The sequence below is a fragment of the Sinocyclocheilus anshuiensis genome, unplaced genomic scaffold (assembly GCF_001515605.1).
Source record: "Sinocyclocheilus anshuiensis isolate Anshui unplaced genomic scaffold, SAMN03320099.WGS_v1.1 scaffold86, whole genome shotgun sequence".
Classification (NCBI taxonomy): Eukaryota; Metazoa; Chordata; class Actinopteri; order Cypriniformes; family Cyprinidae; genus Sinocyclocheilus; species Sinocyclocheilus anshuiensis.
Window position 1 is genome coordinate 780,089 of NW_015547662.1, and position 22,370 is coordinate 802,458.

The 22,370-nt window shown below is 36.4% G+C and overlaps 2 protein-coding genes across 3 annotated transcripts in view; both read left to right on the plus strand.

The window, feature by feature from the left end:
• Positions 1–1,391: 1,391 nt before the first annotated feature.
• Positions 1,392–17,963, plus strand: LOC107702325 (heparan-alpha-glucosaminide N-acetyltransferase-like). Its single transcript, XM_016504601.1, has 18 exons — positions 1,392–1,537; positions 2,318–2,433; positions 3,524–3,660; positions 3,780–3,898; positions 4,102–4,171; positions 4,292–4,361; positions 4,607–4,704; positions 5,057–5,133; positions 5,909–5,939; positions 8,863–9,023; positions 9,312–9,427; positions 10,689–10,810; positions 12,244–12,370; positions 13,442–13,528; positions 13,643–13,720; positions 14,737–14,807; positions 15,046–15,158; positions 17,027–17,963. Exons 1-18 carry the CDS (start codon positions 1,441–1,443, stop codon positions 17,206–17,208), a joined length of 1,872 nt encoding a protein of 623 aa, XP_016360087.1. The 5' UTR covers positions 1,392–1,440; the 3' UTR covers positions 17,209–17,963.
• An 871-nt stretch (positions 17,964–18,834) lies between these two features.
• LOC107702326 (phosphatidylinositol 4-kinase type 2-beta) overlaps positions 18,835–22,370 on the plus strand; it is a 21,355-nt gene continuing 17,819 nt past the window's right edge. The window contains exon 1 of one of the 2 annotated variants that reach the window (XM_016504604.1): positions 18,835–19,358. In XM_016504604.1, coding sequence (XP_016360090.1) covers positions 19,025–19,358 — 334 coding nt within the window. In that variant the 5' untranslated portion in view covers positions 18,835–19,024. Of the gene's footprint in view, positions 19,359–20,035; positions 20,561–22,370 lie in introns of those variants that run through there. The other variant, XM_016504603.1, reaches the window with a different exon arrangement.

Genomic DNA, 22,370 nt, shown 5'->3' on the forward strand with positions numbered 1-22,370 from the left:
CAATGAAAAAAAAAAAAAAAAAGCATTTGTCATCAGCTTACAAGTCACTCACTCGGATATAAAACCTGATGGACTTGATAAAATGGAATACTTTTCCACATTCCACAAGTGTTGTACAGTTGAGCAATTTATTTTTTTTCCCTCAGATGTAGCTGCACAAAATTTAACCCACAACTATTTACAGAAACTATTACATTGGGTCTGTGTGTCCTGGAAGTTATATATAGGATAAATATATTTACATTTACATTTAGTCATTTAGCAGACGCTTTTATCCAAAGCGACTTACAAATGAGGACAATAGAATTGGTGGGTTTTTGTTAAATGTGAGCCAAAATCATCACAAATATATATTATACACACACACATACACACACACACACACACACAAACACAAAGAAAAACAAGTAGATAGAATAGAAAAAATAGAAAGCTAGTATAAATATATGTTATATATAGCAGGGAAAGGGCTCCTCAGAATTAAACATGCCACTGACATTGCCTGATTTATTCAGAATTATAAAAAAAAAAAATCCTGATGGAGATGACGCAAAGTGAGGACACAACTTTGGTAGATTTTTATGGAAAATATAATATAATTTAAGATTTACTTTTTGTATTGTTTGATATATTACAGATCTCTGCCTCAATATGAAAGTATATTTTTGAATTTGTTGCATTTTTAAATACTTTATTTGGCAGTTTTACGTTGTGACCTCAAGCTGAGGACAGCATGTTTTCCAAGTATAGAGCATGCATTTAAAAAAGAGGGCTTTTGTGTGTAGGACATGATTGTCCCTTATCTCAGGAATCATTGGTTTATTCAATAATAATAATAATAATAATGTAATGAATTGGCCGCGTTTCGAAACTTAGTGATCTGTCTACCTAGACAGCGCGTCATATATGCGTTTAAACTTTCAAACCTATTTATGAGCCACATTAGCGCGTTCAAACATTTGTTCATAAGTTCGTTTAGCATTTCTGTTAGCATTGAAATGGTCTCAAAAGCGTATATGAGGCCTCAGAAAAGTAGCAATCGCTAGCTTTTGATTCCATCCTACGATCAGCCTGTGTACTTTGACCCTCCTCTCTTCCACTACTTGCGCTACTAGGAAGTAGGGATCGGAAGTATCGGTATGTTGTAATGAAAAAAGGGGAAATCTTGACATCAAGGAAGGACCGAAAGGAGGCAGTGAGATCTCTGATGTTATGGCACCTGAAAGGGAATATTACAGATGGACTGTTTGTGCAGTGATTGTGCTTTTGATAGCATTATGTGCAGCTCATATGACAGATCGACCTGCCTGTGAGTTCCTCTCTTCCACTACTTGCGCTACTAGGAAGGAGGGATCGGAAGTACCGGTATGTTGTCATGAAAAAAGGGGAAATCTTGACATCAAGGAAGGACCGAAAGGAGGCAGTGAGATCTCTGATGTTATGGCACCTGAAAGGGAATATTACAGATGGACTGTTTGTGCAGTGATTGTGCTTTTGATAGCATTATGTGCAGCTCATATGACAGATCGACCTGCCTGTGAGTATCATTTGCCTTAACACCAATGTTACCTGATCGATATGAAATATAAAACACATTTCTTAATGCCGTGGTTCCTTTTTGTTTCGTTATACTATGTCAGCCAGCTAACCAGCTAGCACCACCATTAGCTGTTTTTAGCCTATGCTAACTGTTCTTTATATTTAAAAATATATATATTTGAGCATCGTATTATTGTGGTTTACCTACATTTATATTTGTTTACCTACATTTATATTTGTTAATGCTTTAGGATATGCATATAGTGTGATACTCCTATGCATACAGCCACAACAAAAAACATTTAGGGCTTTCATGGATTCAAATTTCCCTCGTTTGGCAGATCTGGGCAGTTTTATGGTGCTTCTTGTGAGGCAGATTAGTGCAAGCATGTGACTGCAGGTGGTACAGAGTCACTATTGTTATACTGCAGTAGTAGAGTGCATCAAAGCTGCTGACCATTTAGTTTCATTACGAGACCTACATTTAGCTTGCATTGAATTAGAGGCAGCTACTTAACTCTACAGAGTGGTGAGTATATGTGGGAATTGTTTCTTTATGTTTTTCAAAGAGAATCTCTGTGACTTGTCACAAAAACCCGGTGAACCACATTGCTAGAGTTTCACTCAAAGGTATCAGAATCTACCTAGTTTGACAACGTTTGAGTGATTGCAACTGCAGTTGCTGATTAAATAAGTTTGTATGCGTCATACTGTGAGGTTGAGTGTCTTTGTTGCAAATGCTTCATATTTGGTGATGCTCAAGTGGCTTTGCTTTCAGCTTCTCACCCTCACCGCAAGACTTCTGTGCTGAAGATGGATGAGGCGTCCCTTTCGGTTAACAATGAGATTGAGGATGACATGATGTTATATGTGCTTTCAGATCACTGTTTTCAGGTATCAAATTTTGATGTTCCGTGTATACGAGCACAATTTTGCCTTTCTCAAGCAGTATAGCATTGGTACTGAATACTGTATAATGCTGCTTAAAGGAATATTTCACCCAAAAATGTAAATGTGACCCTGGACCACAAAACCAGTCATAAGGGTCCATTTTTTTAAATTTAGATTTATATCATATCATTTATCATATTCATCATATCACATCTGAAAGCTGAATAAATAAGCTTTCCGTTGATGTATGGTTTGTTAGGATAGGACAATATTTGGCCGAGATACAACTATTTGAAAATCTGGAATCTGACGTTGCAAAAAAATCAAAATACTGAGAAAATCGCCTTTAAAGTTGTCCAAATGAAGTTCTTAGCAATGCATATTACTAATCAAAAATTAAGTTTTGATGTATTTATGGTAGGAAATTTACAAAATATCTTCATGGAACATGATCTTTACTTAATATCCTAATGATTTTAGGCATAAAAGAAACATTTATCATTTTGACCCATACAATGAGTTTTTGGCTATTGCTAAACATATACCCAAGCGCCTTAAGACAGGTTTTGTGGTCCAGGGTCACAAATGTGCTGAAAATGTATTCATCCACAGGCCAGCCAAGATGCAGATGAGTTTGTTTCTTCATCGGAACAGATTTGGATAAATTTAGCGTTATATCACCTGCTCACCAATGCATCCTCTGCAGTGAATGGGTGCCGTCATTTTAACTTTAAACCATTGCTTCTGGCCAAAATACGAGTCTATAATCCATAAAAACGCTTCCTGGAGAAAACAGTATTTTAGATAGAGGGCTCATATTTTAGCTGGAAGCAACAGTTTAAAGTTAAACTGATTCATCACCAAGACGTTTTTATTCCAAGCACACAGCTTTTTGTTTCACAAGACATTCTGACGGCACCCATTCACTGCAGAGGATCCATTGGTAAGCAAGTGATGTAATGCTAAATTTCTCCAAATCTGTTCTTATGAAGAAACAAACTCATCTCCATCTCGGATGGCCTGAGGTTGAGTATTTCTGCAGTATTGCTCCAACTCTGTATCCCTGTGTTGTCTGTGCATGCGTGTACATTAGTGTTTGCCCCAGCTGTTGGGAATAATACCCGCAAGGCCAGCATCTGGGACCCCCGCTACGGTGGACTTTGTCGTAGACACACAGCACGCACTGACACTGCAGCTCAACAGTACCTCTGCACACTTGGAGCCATGCAAGTGAGTTATGTATCGATACGTGACAGTTTTAGACCAAGACATCTTCACCTTGTTTATTTCCTTGGGCAATTGCTGTCAAGGCAAGGCATCATTATCAGACAATTGATTTGTTCTATCAGAGTTCACTTCCACTTTGGGGAGCAGGGGAACTATTCTCTGTGGGTCAAGAACCTGAATGAGCCGTCACTGGTCAGCTGCTCTATGATCACTGATTCTGAGCCCATTAACAGCTACTTGCGTGAGTCAACATTACATCTGCACACTGCAATTCAGCGTTTTTTTTTGTTTTTTTTTGTATGTTAAATTTGATAAAGATGCTGAAAAGTTAAATTTTGTTTATAAAGCATTGTTTAATCCTGGAGGAAAAAACAACAACAATGGGTAAATAATGTATTAAACTAAATTGAGCTGGGTGACTTTTTTTTCTTTTTGTTTTTCCAGCTATTTTGTTTGCCTTTCTGGTATTTGCTTTTTTGGCTGCATTATCTGCTATCTGGAACACAGTTAAAAGGTAAAGACCCCTTTAAATATCTTTTTGACCATGTACTGATGACATTTAAACAAGCTAGAACAGCTTGTTGCAGCTGTTTTATTTAGAAAGCTTGTAAAATTGAGTTCTTCCACTTTTAAGGCTGGATGTGGTGACAAATCTACTTCTTTGCTTGGGGAGCACAGTGGAGACAGAGAGGCTGATAAACTCTGTAAGAGTGCTATTCACTCATTTTATACCTTTTTTGCACTTTTAATATTGTCCGTGCATGGTTTTCTAATCTTTAAAAAAGAAATACAAACCACCAAATATGATGTTTAAATATTTAGTTCAAATATGGCATCATACTTGATTTAGTGTTCTTGCTGGTTCAAGCATTAGAAAAATTGCAGACATGATTATTTTTTTCATTCATTTACACTCTCTCGCTCTCTTTCTTTCTCTCTTCATCCCCAGGAGCTTGGCACTCCAAACAGATTGGTAGATGCCTCTACGGAATCGATAATTCCTGCCACTACAGGACGGAGGCTTCGTTCTTTGGATACTTTCCGTGGGTATGGTGCTCTTTCACTAATTGTTTTGGGTCCAATGCGCTTGAGATGGGAATTGAAAAATTCAGGTGAAAATGATCAGAAGCTGCTACTTTGCATACTGTGAAGCTGGTTGTCAAATGTAAGTTGCATTCTATTTCTTATTATCCTGAAATAGAATGATTCAATCTGAACTTGTTAAAACAAGGTTATGTTTACTGGTAACCTTACCTAACAATTGGAACTTAATTACAGTTACAGTTATTTTTATTTTCGGTCTGGTTTATAGAAATTCAATCTCATTATTAACTGTGGTTTGGCTTAATTCCAGATCTCTGTTAAGACAGAAATGACCCTCGCTCTGTTTTCTCCACAGCCTTTCCCTGGTCATTATGGTGTTTGTCAACTATGGAGGTGGACGTTACTGGTTCTTTAGGCATGAAAGTTGGAATGGTAAACTAATTTCTTTCTTTACATCAGCTGCTAGCATGTTTTTAAGCATAAGAGCTTGGAGTGGCTGTTATTGGTAACAATGGGGAGAAATAATTTTAGTATATAAATAAACTGCAGGTCAAAAGTTTGGAATAATTAAGATTTTGTGTTTTTAATGATGTGTTTGATGAATTGAAAGTTCAAGGTACAGCATTTTAATAGTTATTTTTGTAACATTATAAATGTCTTTACTATAACTTTTGATCAATTTAATGCATCTTTGCTGAAAAAAAACAAACTGTTTTTAACATTGATGATAAGGAATGATTCTTCAGCAGCAAATCAGCATCTTAGAATGATTTCTGAAGGTTCATGAGACACTGAAGACTGGAGTAATGATGCTGAAAATTCACAGGAATAAATTACATTTACATATATTTAAAATAGAAAACTGTTATTATTTTAAATTGTAAATAAAGCCTGAGAGCATAAGATACTTCTTTCAAAAACGTTATAAATTATTCCAAAATTTTACCTGGCAGTATATATATATATATATATATATATATAATTTAACAATTATATTTAATTTTAGAAATTTAGCTTCAAGCTTTTATTTTAGTTATTTTATTTGATTTTAGTCAACTTTTATGTTAAGTAACTTAATAAGCCTATATATATATATATATATATATACATACATACACGCAATATGTTTAAAAAGCACTTGTCATGAATTTAATAGAGTGTGGTATGACAACAGGAAGTGTTTTCTGATGTGTTCTTCCTCATGCAGGGCTCACAGTGGCTGATCTTGTGTTTCCTTGGTAAGTCAATCTGACGTCACAAATGACTGATTCTTTTATAAAGCATATAAAGCAGCTCCTTTACACTCTGCTTGAGCTGTTTTTTTATAGTGCAGTATTGTAGTGTAGCTTTATATTTCTGTAATATGCTTTGATTGATCTGCAAGCCACATTAGCGCTGACAAGCTATAGTACAACCCCAATTCCAGAAAAGTTGGGACGTTTTGTAAAATGCACTAAAATCAAGAATCTTTGATTTGCTAATTGTCTTTAACTTTTATTGAATTGACAAAAGTACAAAGAAAAGATTTCCAAAATTTTCTCTGACCAATGTATTTTGTAAATATAAACAAATTTAGATTTTGATAGCTGCAACACACTCCAAAAAAGTTGAGACCGAGGCAAAATATAAGAGAAAAGGTTACAGAATATCTAAATTAAACTGTTTTGAAACAGTTCACAATTGGTAATAAGTGAGGGCATCAATGAAAAATCGCAAAGAATTTAGGTCTTTCACCAACTTCCATACATAATATTGTGAAAAGATTCGGGGAATCCAGAGAAATCTCAGTCTGTGTAGGACAAGGCAGGAAACCTCAGTTAAATGTGCATGACCTTTGAGCCCTCAGATAGCATTTCATAATAAACCGTCATGCTGCGGTGTTAAATATAGCCACATGGGCTCAGGAGTACTTCGGAAAACCACTGTCACCTAACACAGTCTCTCGCTGCATCAATAAATGCAACTTGAATCTCTTACTCTAGGAGAAAGCTATACATCAATTCTATACAGTGATGCCGCAGGGTTCTCTGGGCCAGAGCTCATCTCAGATAGTCAAAAAGGCAGATGAGTCCACATTTCAATTTGTTTCTGGGAAAAATGGACGACGAGTTCTCAGTCCCCAAAGACCGAAGGAACCATCCAGACTTTTACCAGATGCAAAAGCAAACATCTGTCATGGTATGGGGGTGCAGCAGAGCAAACGCATGGGTGACTGGCATATGTGCGAAGGTACCATTGACATGGAGGCATATTTTGGAATTGTACAGAGACATATACTGCCATTAAGATGCAGTCTTTCATGTGAAGTCTATCAAGTCTATCAAGACCAATGCCAGGTCTCATTCTGCATGTGCTACAACAGTGTGGTTTCGTTGACACAGAGTGAATGTGCTAGACCGGCCTTCCTGCAGTCCAGATCTGACTCTTATTGAAAATGTTTGACCAGTCATGAAACGGAGAATTGGACAACGATGATCACAGACTGCTGTCTTGTATCAAGCGAGATTGGACAAAAAATTTGCTTGCAAAGCTTTAACAATTAGTATCATCAATTCTCAATTGATTAAACATTGTAATTAAAAGGAAAGTGGATGTGACATAGTGCTAATTATGCCTCTTTCCCAACTTTTTTGGAGTGTGTTGCAGCCATCAAAATAATAATTTGTTCATATTTACAAAATGAAATTAAGTTGGCCAGTGAAAACACTGGACATTTTTTCTTTGTACTTTAGTCATTTAAATAAAGATTAAAGAGAATAAACAAAGAGATAACATATTTTTGATTTTGTGGCGTTTCACAAAACATCCCAACTTTTTTGAAATTGGGGTTGTATATCTGAGCCAAGCATGGGTGCTTATCACTGTGGCACAAATAAAGTGGAATATCCGAGTCAGAATAAACTGGTTTCACAGCTGAACTAAACCCAATAACCTTGTTTTCTGCTGTGCAGCTGAAGAAAGTGTCTGTAGCAATGCTATTAGGTTTAAATAGGTTGCGACACCTCTGTGAGGTTTTAGAGAGCCTGTAAAAAATTAACATGGAAGGTGTAATTCACATAGAATTAAAATTCTGTCATCATTTTCTCAATGTCATGTTGTTCCAAACCCTTTCCTTCTTTGCTGGAACTCAAATGGAGGTGCCAGTCAAAATGTTCCCATACAATTAAAGCATACAGTGACCAGTGGCCGTCAAGCTACAAGGACAAAAAAAAACAAAACAAAGCAAATAAAAAATAAAAAATTGTGCAAGTTTGGGGTCATTAGGATTTTTAAAATGTTTTTGAAAGAACTCGTGTATGTTCACGAAGGCTGCATTTATTTGATGAAAAGTACAGTAAAAATATTGCAATATTGTGAAATATTAGTACAATAACACAAGTGTTTTGTTTTAATGTATTTAAAATGCAATTTATTCCTGTGATCGCAAAGCTGAATTTTCAGCAGCAATTACTCCAGTCTTCAGTGTCACACGATCCTTTAGAAATCATTCTAATCATTCTTCTTTTTATTATAAATATTGAAAACAGTTGTGCTGCTTAATATTTTTGTGGAAACCATGCAGTTTAATTCATACTTGCTGAATAAAAGTATTAATTTCTTTCAAAGTAAATCGTTTATTTGATAAACACACTGGAATTGAAGTTAAGTTATTCCATAAAAATCTTGTGTAGCTCTTGAATCTCTTTCATGCCTTTGCATAATCAAAATCGGTGTCACTGTGACGTCTTTATGGTCCAAAATTTCTCCTTTGGTGTTACACAAAAGAAAGAATGTCATATGGGCTTGGAACAACATGAAGGTGAGTAAATAATGACAGCATTTTTATCTTTAGATGAACTAAGCTCTATAATTTAGGCAAAAAATGCAGTATAACAGATTTCAATACAAAGAGTGCTGTGGTTATGGCTGTATTTGAATGCTTGTGAACATTTTAGAATTTTTACATAGTATGTAAAGACAAGATATAGCATATAATTTGGATGACATTGGAAGAAAGACTGCAGACAAATGTGTGCTACACATGTTAAAGAGAAATTGGATTTCACTCAATTCTATTTGTGGATGATGCTTAATCTGTGTGTTGGAAATCATGCCAGAAAGTAGCACTTTATGAAACGGGTATCTATTTTATCTTACTTTGTGTAACTTTCTTCTTCACAGGTTTGTGTTCATTATGGGTACGTCTGTTGGTTTGTCCCTGAGCAGTTCATTGCGCAGAGGTGTCAAACGCACTCATCTGCTGTGGAGGATCTTCTGGAGGAGCTTACAACTCTTCCTTATTGGAGTCATCATCATCAATCCGAACTACTGCAATGGACCCTGTGAGTAGTAACACATTTTCCTTTCCTTTCCCACCCCAGCTTCCTATTTCAGTAGGAAACACGTCAACATAGGAAAGAAAACTGCACTTGTCAAGCCATTTCATGGGGGAGTTAATATTATAGTATGTTCAAGCTCAACATTTTCATCTAATGTCACCTTGTCAATTATTGTTTAGTAATCTGTTCACAAAATTAGATTAACATTTTATGGATTGTGGTGTAGAAGTATGAACAGTGTTAAAAATATAAATGATGATGTTTTATGCATGTGTCCATGTATCTGCACAGTGTCTTGGGATTCTCTTCGTATTCCTGGCGTATTACAGCGTCTGGGCTTCACGTATCTCGTTGTTGCTGTCTTGGATCTTGTGGTGGTCCGAGACCGACTTAACAACCTGTCAAGTGTGAGTCACGTTATTCTTCTCCACACGTAATATGAAGCATAATCATAAACACACTTTATAGACATACATACTCAGCTTTATGTCCTTTACAGGCTTTTGTCTCTTTAATGATTAACAGAATATTTGATTCATCCATTTGTAAAAATATACATTGGGGACCAGATGTCTGAGACCACTGGTGAAAATGCTTTTATTTAGCATATTTCTAATTGACACTGCCGGCCAGTTTTTGTTACGCTCACCAAGGCTGCATTTATTTGATCAATAATGCAGAAAAAAAACATTAATATTGTAAAATATTACTACAGTTTAAATAAATGTTTCTATTTGAATATATTTTAAAATGTAATTGATTCCTGTGATGCCAAAGCTGAATTGTCAGCATCATTGCTCCAGTCTTCAGTGTCACATGATCCTTCAGAAATTATTGTAATGTTCTGATTTGCTGCTCAAGAAACATTTCTAATTATTATTATCATCAATGTTGAAAGCAGTTTTTACTGCTTAATATTTTTGTGAAAACTCTGATACACTATCAATAAAAAAAAGAAAGAAAATAATACTTTTATTCAGCAAGGAAGCATTAAAGCCATCAAATATGACAGTAAAGTAATTTACAATACTATATATATATATATATATATATATATATTGAATTGAATTGAATTGAATTTTCAAACAAATTATGTTCTTTGAACTTTCTATTCATCAAAGAATCACTTTATAATGGTTTTTACAAAAATATTAGGCAGCAAAAACTATTTTATTGAGTACCATAATCATTGAGCAATAAATCAGCATATTAGAATGATTTCTGAAGGGTCATGTGACACTGAAGACTGGAGTAATGATGCTGAAAATTCAGCTTTGCAATCACAGGAATAAATTACATTGCAAAATATATTAAAATAGCTCTTTTAAAATGTAACAATATTTCACAATATTACAGTTATTACTGTATTTTTCATCAAAAAAATGCAGCCCTGGTGAGCATAAGACACTTCTTTCAATAACATGAAAAGAACATCTTAATTATTCCAAACTTTTGACCAGCAGTGTAAATATAAAATATGCCATTTTTAATTGATAAATGTAAAAATGTCATTGCATTTTTTTTCTTGAATTTCAGACATTTTTATTTGTACTGTATGTCCTCCTTTTGTTTTAATGACAGCATGCACTCAAGCTGGCATTAACTCTCACTGTAATTATTTTAAATTATAATAATAATTGAAATTTTCCATCATCTTGTTGTTCCCAGGAGACATGCTGGTATTCGGTGCATGATGTCTGCCTCTACTGGCCTGCGTGGGCGTTTGTGATTGCCTTAGAGACGATATGGTTGTGTTTGACCTTCCTCCTCCCAGTCCCAGGCTGCCCAACGTAAGTACAATCTTACTCATGATATGAGTGTATCATTTATTAAAGGGTTAGTTCACCCAAAAATGAAAATTGGCTTTACTCACCCTCGAAGCATCCTAGGTGTATATGACTTTCTTCTTTCAGACAAATCCAGTCGGAGTTATATTAAAAATTGTCCTGGCTATTCCAAGCTCTATCATTGCAGTCAGCGGGTGTTGTAGTTGAACAGTCCACAAGTCGTCACATAAAGCTCGCGCATTCATAATAAAACGTGCCTCACACGGCTCAGGGGGGTGAATAAAGGCCTTCTGTAGCGAATCCATGCGTTTTTGTAAGAAAAATATACATATTTCAAACGTAATAAACACTTTTCTCTCACTTCTGTTATCTTTCATACGTGGAAGGCGTTCCGGTGGAAGGCGTATGACGTATGCGCAGCGCATGCGCCTCTGAGATATGCTAGTCTCACAAGTTTGTTAACAGGAGCAAAGGAAGCAAAGTCTCTTTACTTTAGCAAAGGAAAACCAGTCTCCTCTTGGCTTATATCGAAATCCTCCGACATTTTTCTTTGCAAATCTTCTAATTCGTGACCGGCGTTTTGTTTTATTGTCTCTCCGCATTCGTCACTAATCACGCAACGCCAACTTGCTGCGTCATCCGCCGGAACTGCTTCAGTGTATGACAGTTACATAAATAAGTGATATAAAAGTGTTTATTACGTTTGAAATATGGATATTTTTCTTACAAAAACGCATGGATTCACTACAGAAGGTCTTTATTCACCCCCCTGTGCCGTGTGAGGCACGTTTTATTTTGAATGCGCGAGCTTTATTTGACGACTTGTGGACTGTTCAACTGCAACACCCGCTGACTGCAATGTTAGAGCTTGGAGTAGCCAGGACAATTTTTAATATAACTCAGACTGGATTCGTCTGAAAGAAGAAAGTCATATACACCTAGGATGCTTCGAGGGTGAGTAAACCACAAGCCAATTTTCATTTTTGGGTGAACTAACCCTTTAAGAGCTGTCTAAATGTCCGTCCCCATATCCCCTGCCTTATTTGCAATCACGAAGGGAACCCTTTGCAGAATCTACCGTTTTTCTGCCTTGTTAAAATTACTGGAAGTTTGCATAAATATCAGTAAGATACCATAAATATTAGAAGAATAGACATGACTGCTAATTAGAAATGCAAAACAGATGTTAGCATTTTTAAAAAGTTGTTTTTCCTGGTAAATAATAGAGGAAAAATTTAATTTCTTTCATACATTCTGGTTTACATGGTTCAACGTAATATTATTAGTTCGTTTTAATTGGTTATATTGGATAGATATGGGTTGTGTAGATTAAAATGAATATGCAAATTAAAATGTTTTGAATCTATTTGCTATTCATGACACGCATTTTGTGTGGAAATTGCTATATTTTTCATCTTGTTGTCTCTCTCCTGCAGTGGTTATTTGGGTCCAGGGGGCATTGGTGACTTTGGCCAGTACCAAAACTGCACCGGTGGAGCTGCAGGCTACATTGATCATTGGCTGCTGAGAGAGAACCATATTTACCAGACGCCTTCATCACGGGTAAACGGAGACCAAAACAATGAGAACTGGTTGTCATTCTGCCTGACTAATGTAGTCACCATTTGTTAGAGCCACAGCTGATTTCTCTCTCTTACTTTAGTACTCACTGGTGCACTCATTGGGCCTCATTCATGAAACACGAGCAGAACGATTTTTTGTGTAAATCATTCGGAAAGTCGTTCTGACGTAAATTTTCGGATTCATGAAAATGTTCGTATTTTGAAAATGTTAGTTAGTACGAAATAAATTTGTAAATGTGTAAATGGTGCATAAAACATTCAAACGTTCTGTATTCTTTTAGACAAACTGATGACACTGCATTTTTATGAACAATGTATTATAATGATATTTAACAAGGTCATTTGCCCTGTGTGTTTTTTTTATTTTTTATTTTTTACTCTTTAACTCTGGGTAAACGCAGAGCTCGTCACTGTCCCTTTTTACACAGCCGTCCAATCACAGTAGAGGAGGGGCGGGACAAATATTACATTGACCAACCATGATCATACTTGTACAACACAACAATAGAGAAGTTAATATTGCTGGTTGCTGCATTTTTATATTCGGTAATATTCTTCAAAATAAGATACTCGTAACTTGTTACATGTAAACAACGCGTCACTCAAGAAAAATGCAGTGCCTCCAAAGCTCTCTCAAGCACCACCAGCTGGTCGTTTTCAGAAGAGCACCAGGCATTATGTCAGCTGGCTAAAAACGGTCTGGTGGACACACGTTCATTTATTCATTTATTGTTAGGCATTTAGCCTATTAGTCTCTTATGCATTTATGCTATATAACTTACCAAACCTGAGAATTGAGTCCACACCATTCCTAGATACGTAATTTGCATAGCTGTGAATGAGCGTACATGCGCGCCGTATTTACGAATGATTGGAACTCATTAACATACACACATGTAACTATTAATTCTGACCTTTACGAAGTATTTGTGAATCCGGAGGAGAGTTTGGGGGAAGGGCTGATTTACGTGTAAATTACTCAGAATTTACTCATATATTTACGAATGTTTCATGAATGAGGCCCATTGTGTTTTTGTGTGCATAAATCTAGGCTGTATACCAGACTATGATGCCCTTTGACCCTGAGGGTGTTTTGGGAACCATCAACTCCATATTGATGGCATTTTTGGGGCTTCAGGTAAGTTCAGTTTTTTTTTTCTTATTTCTCTCTCTTTACTTTATTCTAATAGGAGCATCAGTGACCCCCGTTGTCGCCCTATTGAATCAGTTTTGTTTGTTTTGTGTGTTTCAGGCAGGGAAAATTCTGCAGCATTACAGAGACCAACCCAGGCAAATTATCACACGATTTCTCATTTGGGGATTCATACTCGTATGTTTATTTACCATTTGCTTATTGCTTCTTTTTGAATAACTTTCTTTAACAAATTACAAATATACACTACATAATTAAAAAAAAATAATATAAGGTTTGGGGTTAAGATTAAAGTAAGTAAATAAGTAAATAAATAAATACATTTTATTCAGCAAAGCATTTATAATGTTACAATTTTTTTTTATTTCAAATAAATGCTGTTAATTTGAACTTGGAATTAGTTAATCAAAGAATCCTAAAATTGCACCACGGTTTCCACAAAATATTAAGCAGCACAACTGTTTGATAATAATAAGAATGTTTCTTGAGCACCAAATCAGGATCATGTGACACTGAAAACTGGATTAACGACTGCTGAAAATTCAGTTTTGTCATCATAAAATATATTAAAATGCAAAACGGGTATTTCAAATTGTAATATTTTACAATATTACTGTCTTTACTGTAACATTTGTAATATATGTCTATAATGAAATAAAGGATAATATATTTAGCAAGTCATTAATACAAAAGAGAGCACAACATGGTGATGAGGCCCCCAATGTGAAGGAGTATATATTGCTATAATGAGTTCATTATGCAACTTATTACATGGATACTCACCAAATACGTTAATAAATCACCATGAAATTCTGATTTGAGTAGAAATTATTTTATTATGTGAAGAAAAAGACCAGAGAGGGACCTACAATTGACAGTACAATTAGCACAACAATCAGTTATACAGTTTAGCAGTTGACTTGATATACAAAAATATTTCACCACAGAATGCCACGATTGACCAATATCAATCATGTACTTCAGAGTTGTGTAATAATGTTTAAGTTATTAGGGATGCATTTGAGTTTTTTTTGTTTTGTTTTTTTTTTACAAAAACTGGCTTTTATTTATTTTAACCCACATCAGAATATTCAAATAGAATTTGAAATTCACATAGTGAATCAATATTTCTGTAAAGTTTTGTTTGAGGTTTAAAATTGTGGAAACCTCATGCTGTCTATCTTTGCATTAAGGGAATCATCTCTGCTGTATTGACCAAGTGCTCCAGAAATGACGGCTTCATCCCTGTCAACAAAAACTTGTGGTAAACTCTAAAAGTCTCCCTTGCATATTTCTGTAGTTCATTTGAATGGTTTTAAGATATTTGGTATTGTCATGATTTGTGGTCACAAATATGACCATGCACAGCATGAAACCAAACATGAAAAACATGCACAGCACTTTCAGAATCAGGAAGTATAATAGCAGATTTGCTTACTGATTAGAAGAGGAATGTATTGTATGCTGTATGATTCACGACTTCAGTCTTGTGTGACTTTCAGGTCTTTGTCCTATGTGACGACTCTGAGCTGTTTTGCTTTTGTGGCTCTGGTGTTTTTTTACTACTCGGTGGATGTAAAGAAGTGGTGGTCTGGATCTCCCTTCTTTTACCCTGGTAAGCACTTTATACTTGGGGCCCGTTCTTCGTACGTCGCTAACTCAGTTAGCTGGATTTGATTGTTGACGATTTAGCATGATCTTGGATTGTTTGGTTTTTCGAAGCTCATCCCGGAGTTGCTGTCATAGCAACAGGTCCGTAAGCTTAAACCTTTATTTCATGTAAACGGGATTAGATTGCATCTTTTTAAGCAGAATTGATACTTAAAATCTGTCCGCTACCACCGCTACTTTACAAGAGTACCCTCCAGGGACAATAATTTTAAATAATTATCATTTAAAAATTAATTTAAAGATAATATAACAATGTTGTGTAGTCTTTAATACTATAGACACAGCCAGTTTTACTCACTGAAAGATTTATTCGTCATAATATGAATACTTCATAATTGTATTCGAGTCTTACACACGATAATGTAGAGTCGTGCATTCATTTGAATGGTGACAGCTATTATGGGAGTGGCTTGGAGCGCAGGAGATGCAGATAACATGATCTTGACCCTTAAAAAAACTTTAATTAATGCTGTCACGTAACAAATCTGTTCAAATATAAAATTAAATGAATTGTTAATTACTACATTGAAATAAAAAGGTAAAGCCTGTGCAAATATTAGAAATCATGAATATAAATAATTGGGAATCATGTAAAAAAATTTAATTAAATAAAAACAGTGCACATTCAATTTATCTATTATAACATTCATGTAGTTTTGTTCGCTTGGCTGTTTCCAAAAATGTATCAAGTTTTTTTGTCAAGTGTCTTTTTTAATTATATGATGTCATTACGTGCTGTCTTGCCACCAGCCAATCGCTGCATTGCTGATCGTGGTTTCGAGTATCGATACATAGCCCCTTTTAAACCAACCCATAAATGCGCAATTATCTCAGATAACTCAATCCAGCCATACTAATCATCAACAACAGGTGCGTTCGAAGAACCAAATTAGCCAGATCCTGATTAGTGCGATGATATCATCTTGGATGTGACATTTCATCTCGGATGTAATAAGCGACGTACGAAGCCCCTGAGGTCCCACAGCCAGAATCAATGAACCTAAACTCATGAATGCACCCAAAATTTGTTTATCTGGCTCTTGCATTTAAGAGTTGAAACTTATAACTTAGAACTCTATATCCATGTTTGTATTATTGTGGCATAAATGTCTTTAAATGACTGTGCCATTAAACTGAATTGGATGTTATTTAGGTAGCTAACTATAATCATGTTGACAGTTTAATCAAAGTTTAAAAAAAGAAGACTGTACGCTAGGGCTGCATGATAAAAATCGTATTATGGTCACGATTTCGGCTTCTCTCGATTTATTAAGCATAATCATGTGCGATATTTGCCTGCTAGTTATTTATCCTGAAAACATTTCATTTGGCATTTGCGTGATCTTGCATTGGTAACAAGCCTCCACAAGCTTTGTTGCGGTTGCCAGATTTTCTGTCCAAAGGTTTGCTCTTCCCAGCCTGGCAACCACTCTCTCTACATTAGGGAAAAAGGGTTGATGATCTGAAAACACCAGTAAGTGTGTAAATTGGAGTTCAGCGATCTCCACTGCAGTGTTTTGCTCAAGTGAAAGTGTAATACAGTCAGTCGGTTTTCTTTCATGCATTCGCTTGTGCTAATTACTGCGGCTAAATCTACGAGCAAACCATGCGAGGTGACGTTCTCTTGATTTGTGCTTATGTGAAAATGCAATCATTCTGATGAAACGTTAAAAAAAAACAAATGACAAAGCAAAATAATCACGATTAACAGTTTACTCATTATCGTGCAGCCTTAGTTTATGTTAATTATCGCTATTCTGCATACTTGCATTGTTTTATGAATTGCTTTCAAGTTTACCCTTTATTTGGCAGGTATGAATTCCATTTTGGTGTATGTGGGTCATGAAGTGTTTGAGGAATACTTCCCTTTTTGTTGGAAAATGGCCAATAGCCAATCGCATGCAGAGCACCTGGCACAGAACCTTGTGGCCACCTCCATATGGGTGATCATAGCCTATCTGCTCTACAGGAGGAAGATCTTCTGGAAGATTTGAAGTTGTATCACTGTCCTGCAGATTTAGGAGCTGCTCTATATTGTGAAATAGATTATTTGGATATTTTTAGTTGTAGAAAATCAGCAGATCTCTGAACATCTGTGCAGAGACTAAAACTCACACATGATCCAGGAATAGAACTTGGCTGTTATTTGAGCAGAGTAGAAGGAAGAAGAGAAAAGAAGAGCATGTGGCTGTGCCAAGATACCTCTGTGGACTCAACAAAGCCCCTAGAATGAATGCCAAGATGCCAAGGCCAGATTCTGCTCAATTTTAATTTCAATCAACTGGTTTGGTTTAATGAATTACGTTTTGAAGCATAATGATGAAGTATGATTGATTATAGAATTTCTTAAATTATTGATATGGAAGAATTCTGAAAGTCTCAGGGCTAATTTACTGTATTTTTAGTTAAGGTTATGATTCATGCAATTATGAAAGTTAAAGCAAATGAGGAAGGGGAGAGAACCCCCAGACTGTCAAAAAAAAGTCTTCCATCAAGGTCAACAAAATGTGCTGAAACATTTGCTCTTAAGGTAAAATACTATTACACAGTTTTATGTTTAGTTTTAATGTCATGAACGCTCTTGTAGTGTTGTTTTACTTTTTTCTTTTATTTTCAGTGGTTTCTCTGTCTTTATCTCTTTTTGATAATGTGGTTTTATTCTTTATATCTTAAGATGAAAGTATTATGGTTAAAAGGATGCATGTTTGTGAGAGAAAAAGAGAGTGTGTCCTGCCTTCTAAAAAAAAAACTCAGGAGATTTGCACAACTTGGAGTGCCAAATGTAATGTACTTTATGGGTTCTCTGATTAAACAGTGTCCTTGTTTATTACAGTTTACCAATAACTTGTTACCTCTACCACATAAATCATTAAAAAAAAAAAAACATTCCAAGAGAAGGGAAAATATTGATCATATGTTGCCAACCTGCAAAGTCAATTCCATCTTTGTAACGGTTAATGGATCTTTTACACATGTATGAACTACATATCATGTATATTTTTGTTTTATACTTGACATGGGATGTGGTAAAAATAAAACTTTTTTTTTTTTTTACCATTAAATCTCTTGTTTTTTTTTTTTTTTGAACATGTTGATGAGGTGATAATGGGACCAGGAGTCTTGGTATCCTAGTATTGAATGTTTCTAAAATAGTGTCATTAATATGGCACCTCAAATCCACTGGGAACCCATGGCAAACTACAACTAAAAAATTACTTAATGACTGAAGAGCTCTATTGAATGAACTGTACATCTATGACCCAGCATCAGTTTCATGGTGAAATTTACTCACCTGCATGTCATTCCAAAACGTTGGACTTTTTTTTTTTTTTTTTTTGGGCATACAAATGGAAGCCAATGGTAACCACAACTGTTTGGTGACCAACACTCTTTAAAAAAAAAAAAACCTTCTTTTGTAAGTCACTGTAAGATGGCAATCTTCATCTTTTGGTTAACTGACCCTTTTACTTTGAAAACGGGTTGGAATTATTTGTGACTAATCTTAGAGCACGATAAACCTAGCAACAAAAATGCAGTCACCTTTCACACGCAACATTCTTGGCTGAATCAATTAAGCGTTACTGCGCCTTTAAGAAACCTGTTCGACAGTGAGGGTAAGCAGTGCGCATGCTTGACAATAGAGGAAGTCGGTAATGGTTAAGAATGATGCGGACGTGAAACGGCCGAGAGCATCAGCGCGTTTTCAAGAAAGAAAAACAATCTTAAAGACGAACTTACGGATATGAAGCGCGGTTTTTGAGAGGTGTCTGAGTTTCTCTGCACCGAGACAGAACACACCTACGGTCCGCGATGATGGCAGAATGCGATCCTACCGACGGCGAGCCGGAGAAAGGCGGCGGATATTTCACACCGGAGTCGAACTTTCTCGCGTCGGAGGTGCCCGCGGTGTTATTTGAAAAGACCCGGCCGGCGCCGTCACTAGGACTCTCGCTGAACCCCGGGGCAGCGGTCCGGATCTCGAACTCGACGGAAAGCGTGCTGACGGAGCTGGAAGCTGACGGCTCGGGGGAAGAGGCGCTACTGTTACCGGGACCTGCCGTAAATCTCTCACCTCGGGCTGGAAGAGACAAAAGGACGCGGAGGAACAGACACAGCTCATCATCTGATAATCTGGCATCTCCAGGTGAGATATACGAGCTGCATATCACAGCTCGTAATCAGATCAACATGTATTCAGATTCATACAAACGGATTCAAGGTAACGTTAGAGGTGTCACACTTCAACACCTTTTGTTTTGCTTCTCTAATTTTGATGCGTATGTTTCATTATAATATTTCAGGTTTGTAAATAACATTGTTTTTTATTACTGCTCTTTAATACAGTCAACAGAATTCGCACAGTAGTTATTAATTAAACATAATTAAAACTATTTACCACGCCTTTATTTAAATATAGCCACTCCCCCTCTCAAATGACAGCCACTTTTCGTCATTTTGTTGTATAATCTGAATTCAACCTGGGAAAGTACGCACGAGGGACCCGTCTGCATTAGTTTCTATAGCAACTGCGTGTGTTCTGTTTCTGTTGTGCGCAGTGTTCCAAAAACCATCTAATGTACCTTTGGGAACTTTGAAGGGAATTAAAAACCTTCTTTTGTAAGTCACTGTAAGATGGCAATCTTCATCTTTTGGTTAACTGACCCTTTTACTTTGAAAACGGGTTGGAATTATTTGTGACTAATCTTAGAGCACGATAAACCTAGCAACAAAAATGCAGTCACCTTTCACACGCAACATTCTTGGCTGAATCAATTAAGCGTTACTGCGCCTTTAAGAAACCTGTTCGACAGTGAGGGTAAGCAGTGCGCATGCTTGACAATAGAGGAAGTCGGTAATGGTTAAGAATGATGCGGACGTGAAACGGCCGAGAGCATCAGCGCGTTTTCAAGAAAGAAAAACAATCTTAAAGACGAACTTACGGATATGAAGCGCGGTTTTTGAGAGGTGTCTGAGTTTCTCTGCACCGAGACAGAACACACCTACGGTCCGCGATGATGGCAGAATGCGATCCTACCGACGGCGAGCCGGAGAAAGGCGGCGGATATTTCACACCGGAGTCGAACTTTCTCGCGTCGGAGGTGCCCGCGGTGTTATTTGAAAAGACCCGGCCGGCGCCGTCACTAGGACTCTCGCTGAACCCCGGGGCAGCGGTCCGGATCTCGAACTCGACGGAAAGCGTGCTGACGGAGCTGGAAGCTGACGGCTCGGGGGAAGAGGCGCTACTGTTACCGGGACCTGCCGTAAATCTCTCACCTCGGGCTGGAAGAGACAAAAGGACGCGGAGGAACAGACACAGCTCATCATCTGATAATCTGGCATCTCCAGGTGAGATATACGAGCTGCATATCACAGCTCGTAATCAGATCAACATGTATTCAGATTCATACAAACGGATTCAAGGTAACGTTAGAGGTGTCACACTTCAACACCTTTTGTTTTGCTTCTCTAATTTTGATGCGTATGTTTCATTATAATATTTCAGGTTTGTAAATAACATTGTTTTTTATTACTGCTCTTTAATACAGTCAACAGAATTCGCACAGTAGTTATTAATTAAACATAATTAAAACTATTTACCACGCCTTTATTTAAATATAGCCACTCCCCCTCTCAAATGACAGCCACTTTTCGTCATTTTGTTGTATAATCTGAATTCAACCTGGGAAAGTACGCACGAGGGACCCGTCTGCATTAGTTTCTATAGCAACTGCGTGTGTTCTGTTTCTGTTGTGCGCAGTGTTCCAAAAACCATCTAATGTACCTTTGGGAACTTTGAAGGGAATTAAATTAAAAACATTTTTCAGAGAGTGGAGAGTTTTGTTTTGCTTCCTATTTTACACACACAGAACAAGTTTTCATGCAAAATAATATTAAAACTAAATATTCTAAATTTGCTCCCACACACATTCTCTGTTCTCTGTGCTGTTACTCCATCTGCTTTATCTCAGAATATGGTCCGTTATGCAACCATTTCCACAGTTCAGTTTACATGCTCTTTGAACCCTGGGGCAGAGGTGGGACCAAGTCATTGTTTTGCAAGTCACAAGTACGGTAAGTCTCGAGTCTTTGCATTCAATTCTCGAGTCAAGACAGGCAAGTCCCAAGTCAAGACAGGCAAGTCCCAAGGTTGGCATAGTTCAATTTAATGTGAGATGGGTGCCCTTAGTAAAACTACTCTAGTTCAATTTAGGGATTGTGCAGTGAAAAAAAAAACGACTTTATTAGTAACAGAATAGCAAAGACAACATAATTTCATAGAAATAACAGCTGCAACATACTTTCCATGTGTGCATAAGAATATATGCTTCTAGGTGTTATATCGAAGCCAATGAGCCATTATTTGGAACCTCAATGAAACCGATTTAAAAATATGTGAGCGGAAACGCAGAAAGAACTGCTTTGAAAGAACTAGAAGAAATAACTGCAAGCATACTTTACAAATGAGAGGAAACATGCACTATGGATGCAGGCAAACTCATGAAGACAGTCATTCAGAAATGCTGTGCCTTTATATCTAAGAGCAACAAAGACAAAATAATTTAATAGAAAAAAAATGTTGTACGTTAAATATTAAGTTTATAATATGCATAGTTGTTCACTAAATTTAGGGGCTATGTGCGCTATAGGCCTACAGACTGATTTACAACACGTGAATTCATTCATTTATCCCGAAAGAAATGGAAGTGACATGAGTGCCTGGTGAAGAGGGAGAAAAATTGAGTAGCCTCATTTACTCATTTTGTGAAAGAAACACTTCTTCAAATTATATTTTAAATGACGCTTGCCCATATTAGGCCTAATGTGCATTTCTTCTTCTTCAAATTATAGCTAAATGGTTTGCAATGATTAATGATTAATTTAGATTAAATCAAGGTTTATCTAATAATTATGTTGCACCAAACTTTAAACCTTTAAAAATAAGCAGGTTTAAATTTTAACCCATCATTTTGATCCTGGATTTAAGTTATATTTAAGATTAACTTTAATCCTGTTGCACCATAACTTTAAACTCAGATTTAAATCTCAATTATGGATTAACTTTAAACTTAACCCTTAAATGCATACACTCTTAAAAATAAAGGTGCTTCACGATGCCATAGAAGAACCTTTTTGTCTAAATGGTTCCATAAAGAAC

Excerpts from the sequence above, each read along its gene's own strand:
- LOC107702325 (XM_016504601.1), top strand. The coding sequence starts at position 1,441 with ATGGCACCTGAAAGGGAATATTACAGATGGACTGTTTGTGCAGTGATT. Across the intron at positions 12,371-13,441 it reads ACCAGACGCCTTCATCACGG|GCTGTATACCAGACTATGAT; the intron begins GTAAACGGAGAC and ends GCATAAATCTAG. Across the intron at positions 13,529-13,642 it reads TGGCATTTTTGGGGCTTCAG|GCAGGGAAAATTCTGCAGCA; the intron begins GTAAGTTCAGTT and ends TGTGTGTTTCAG.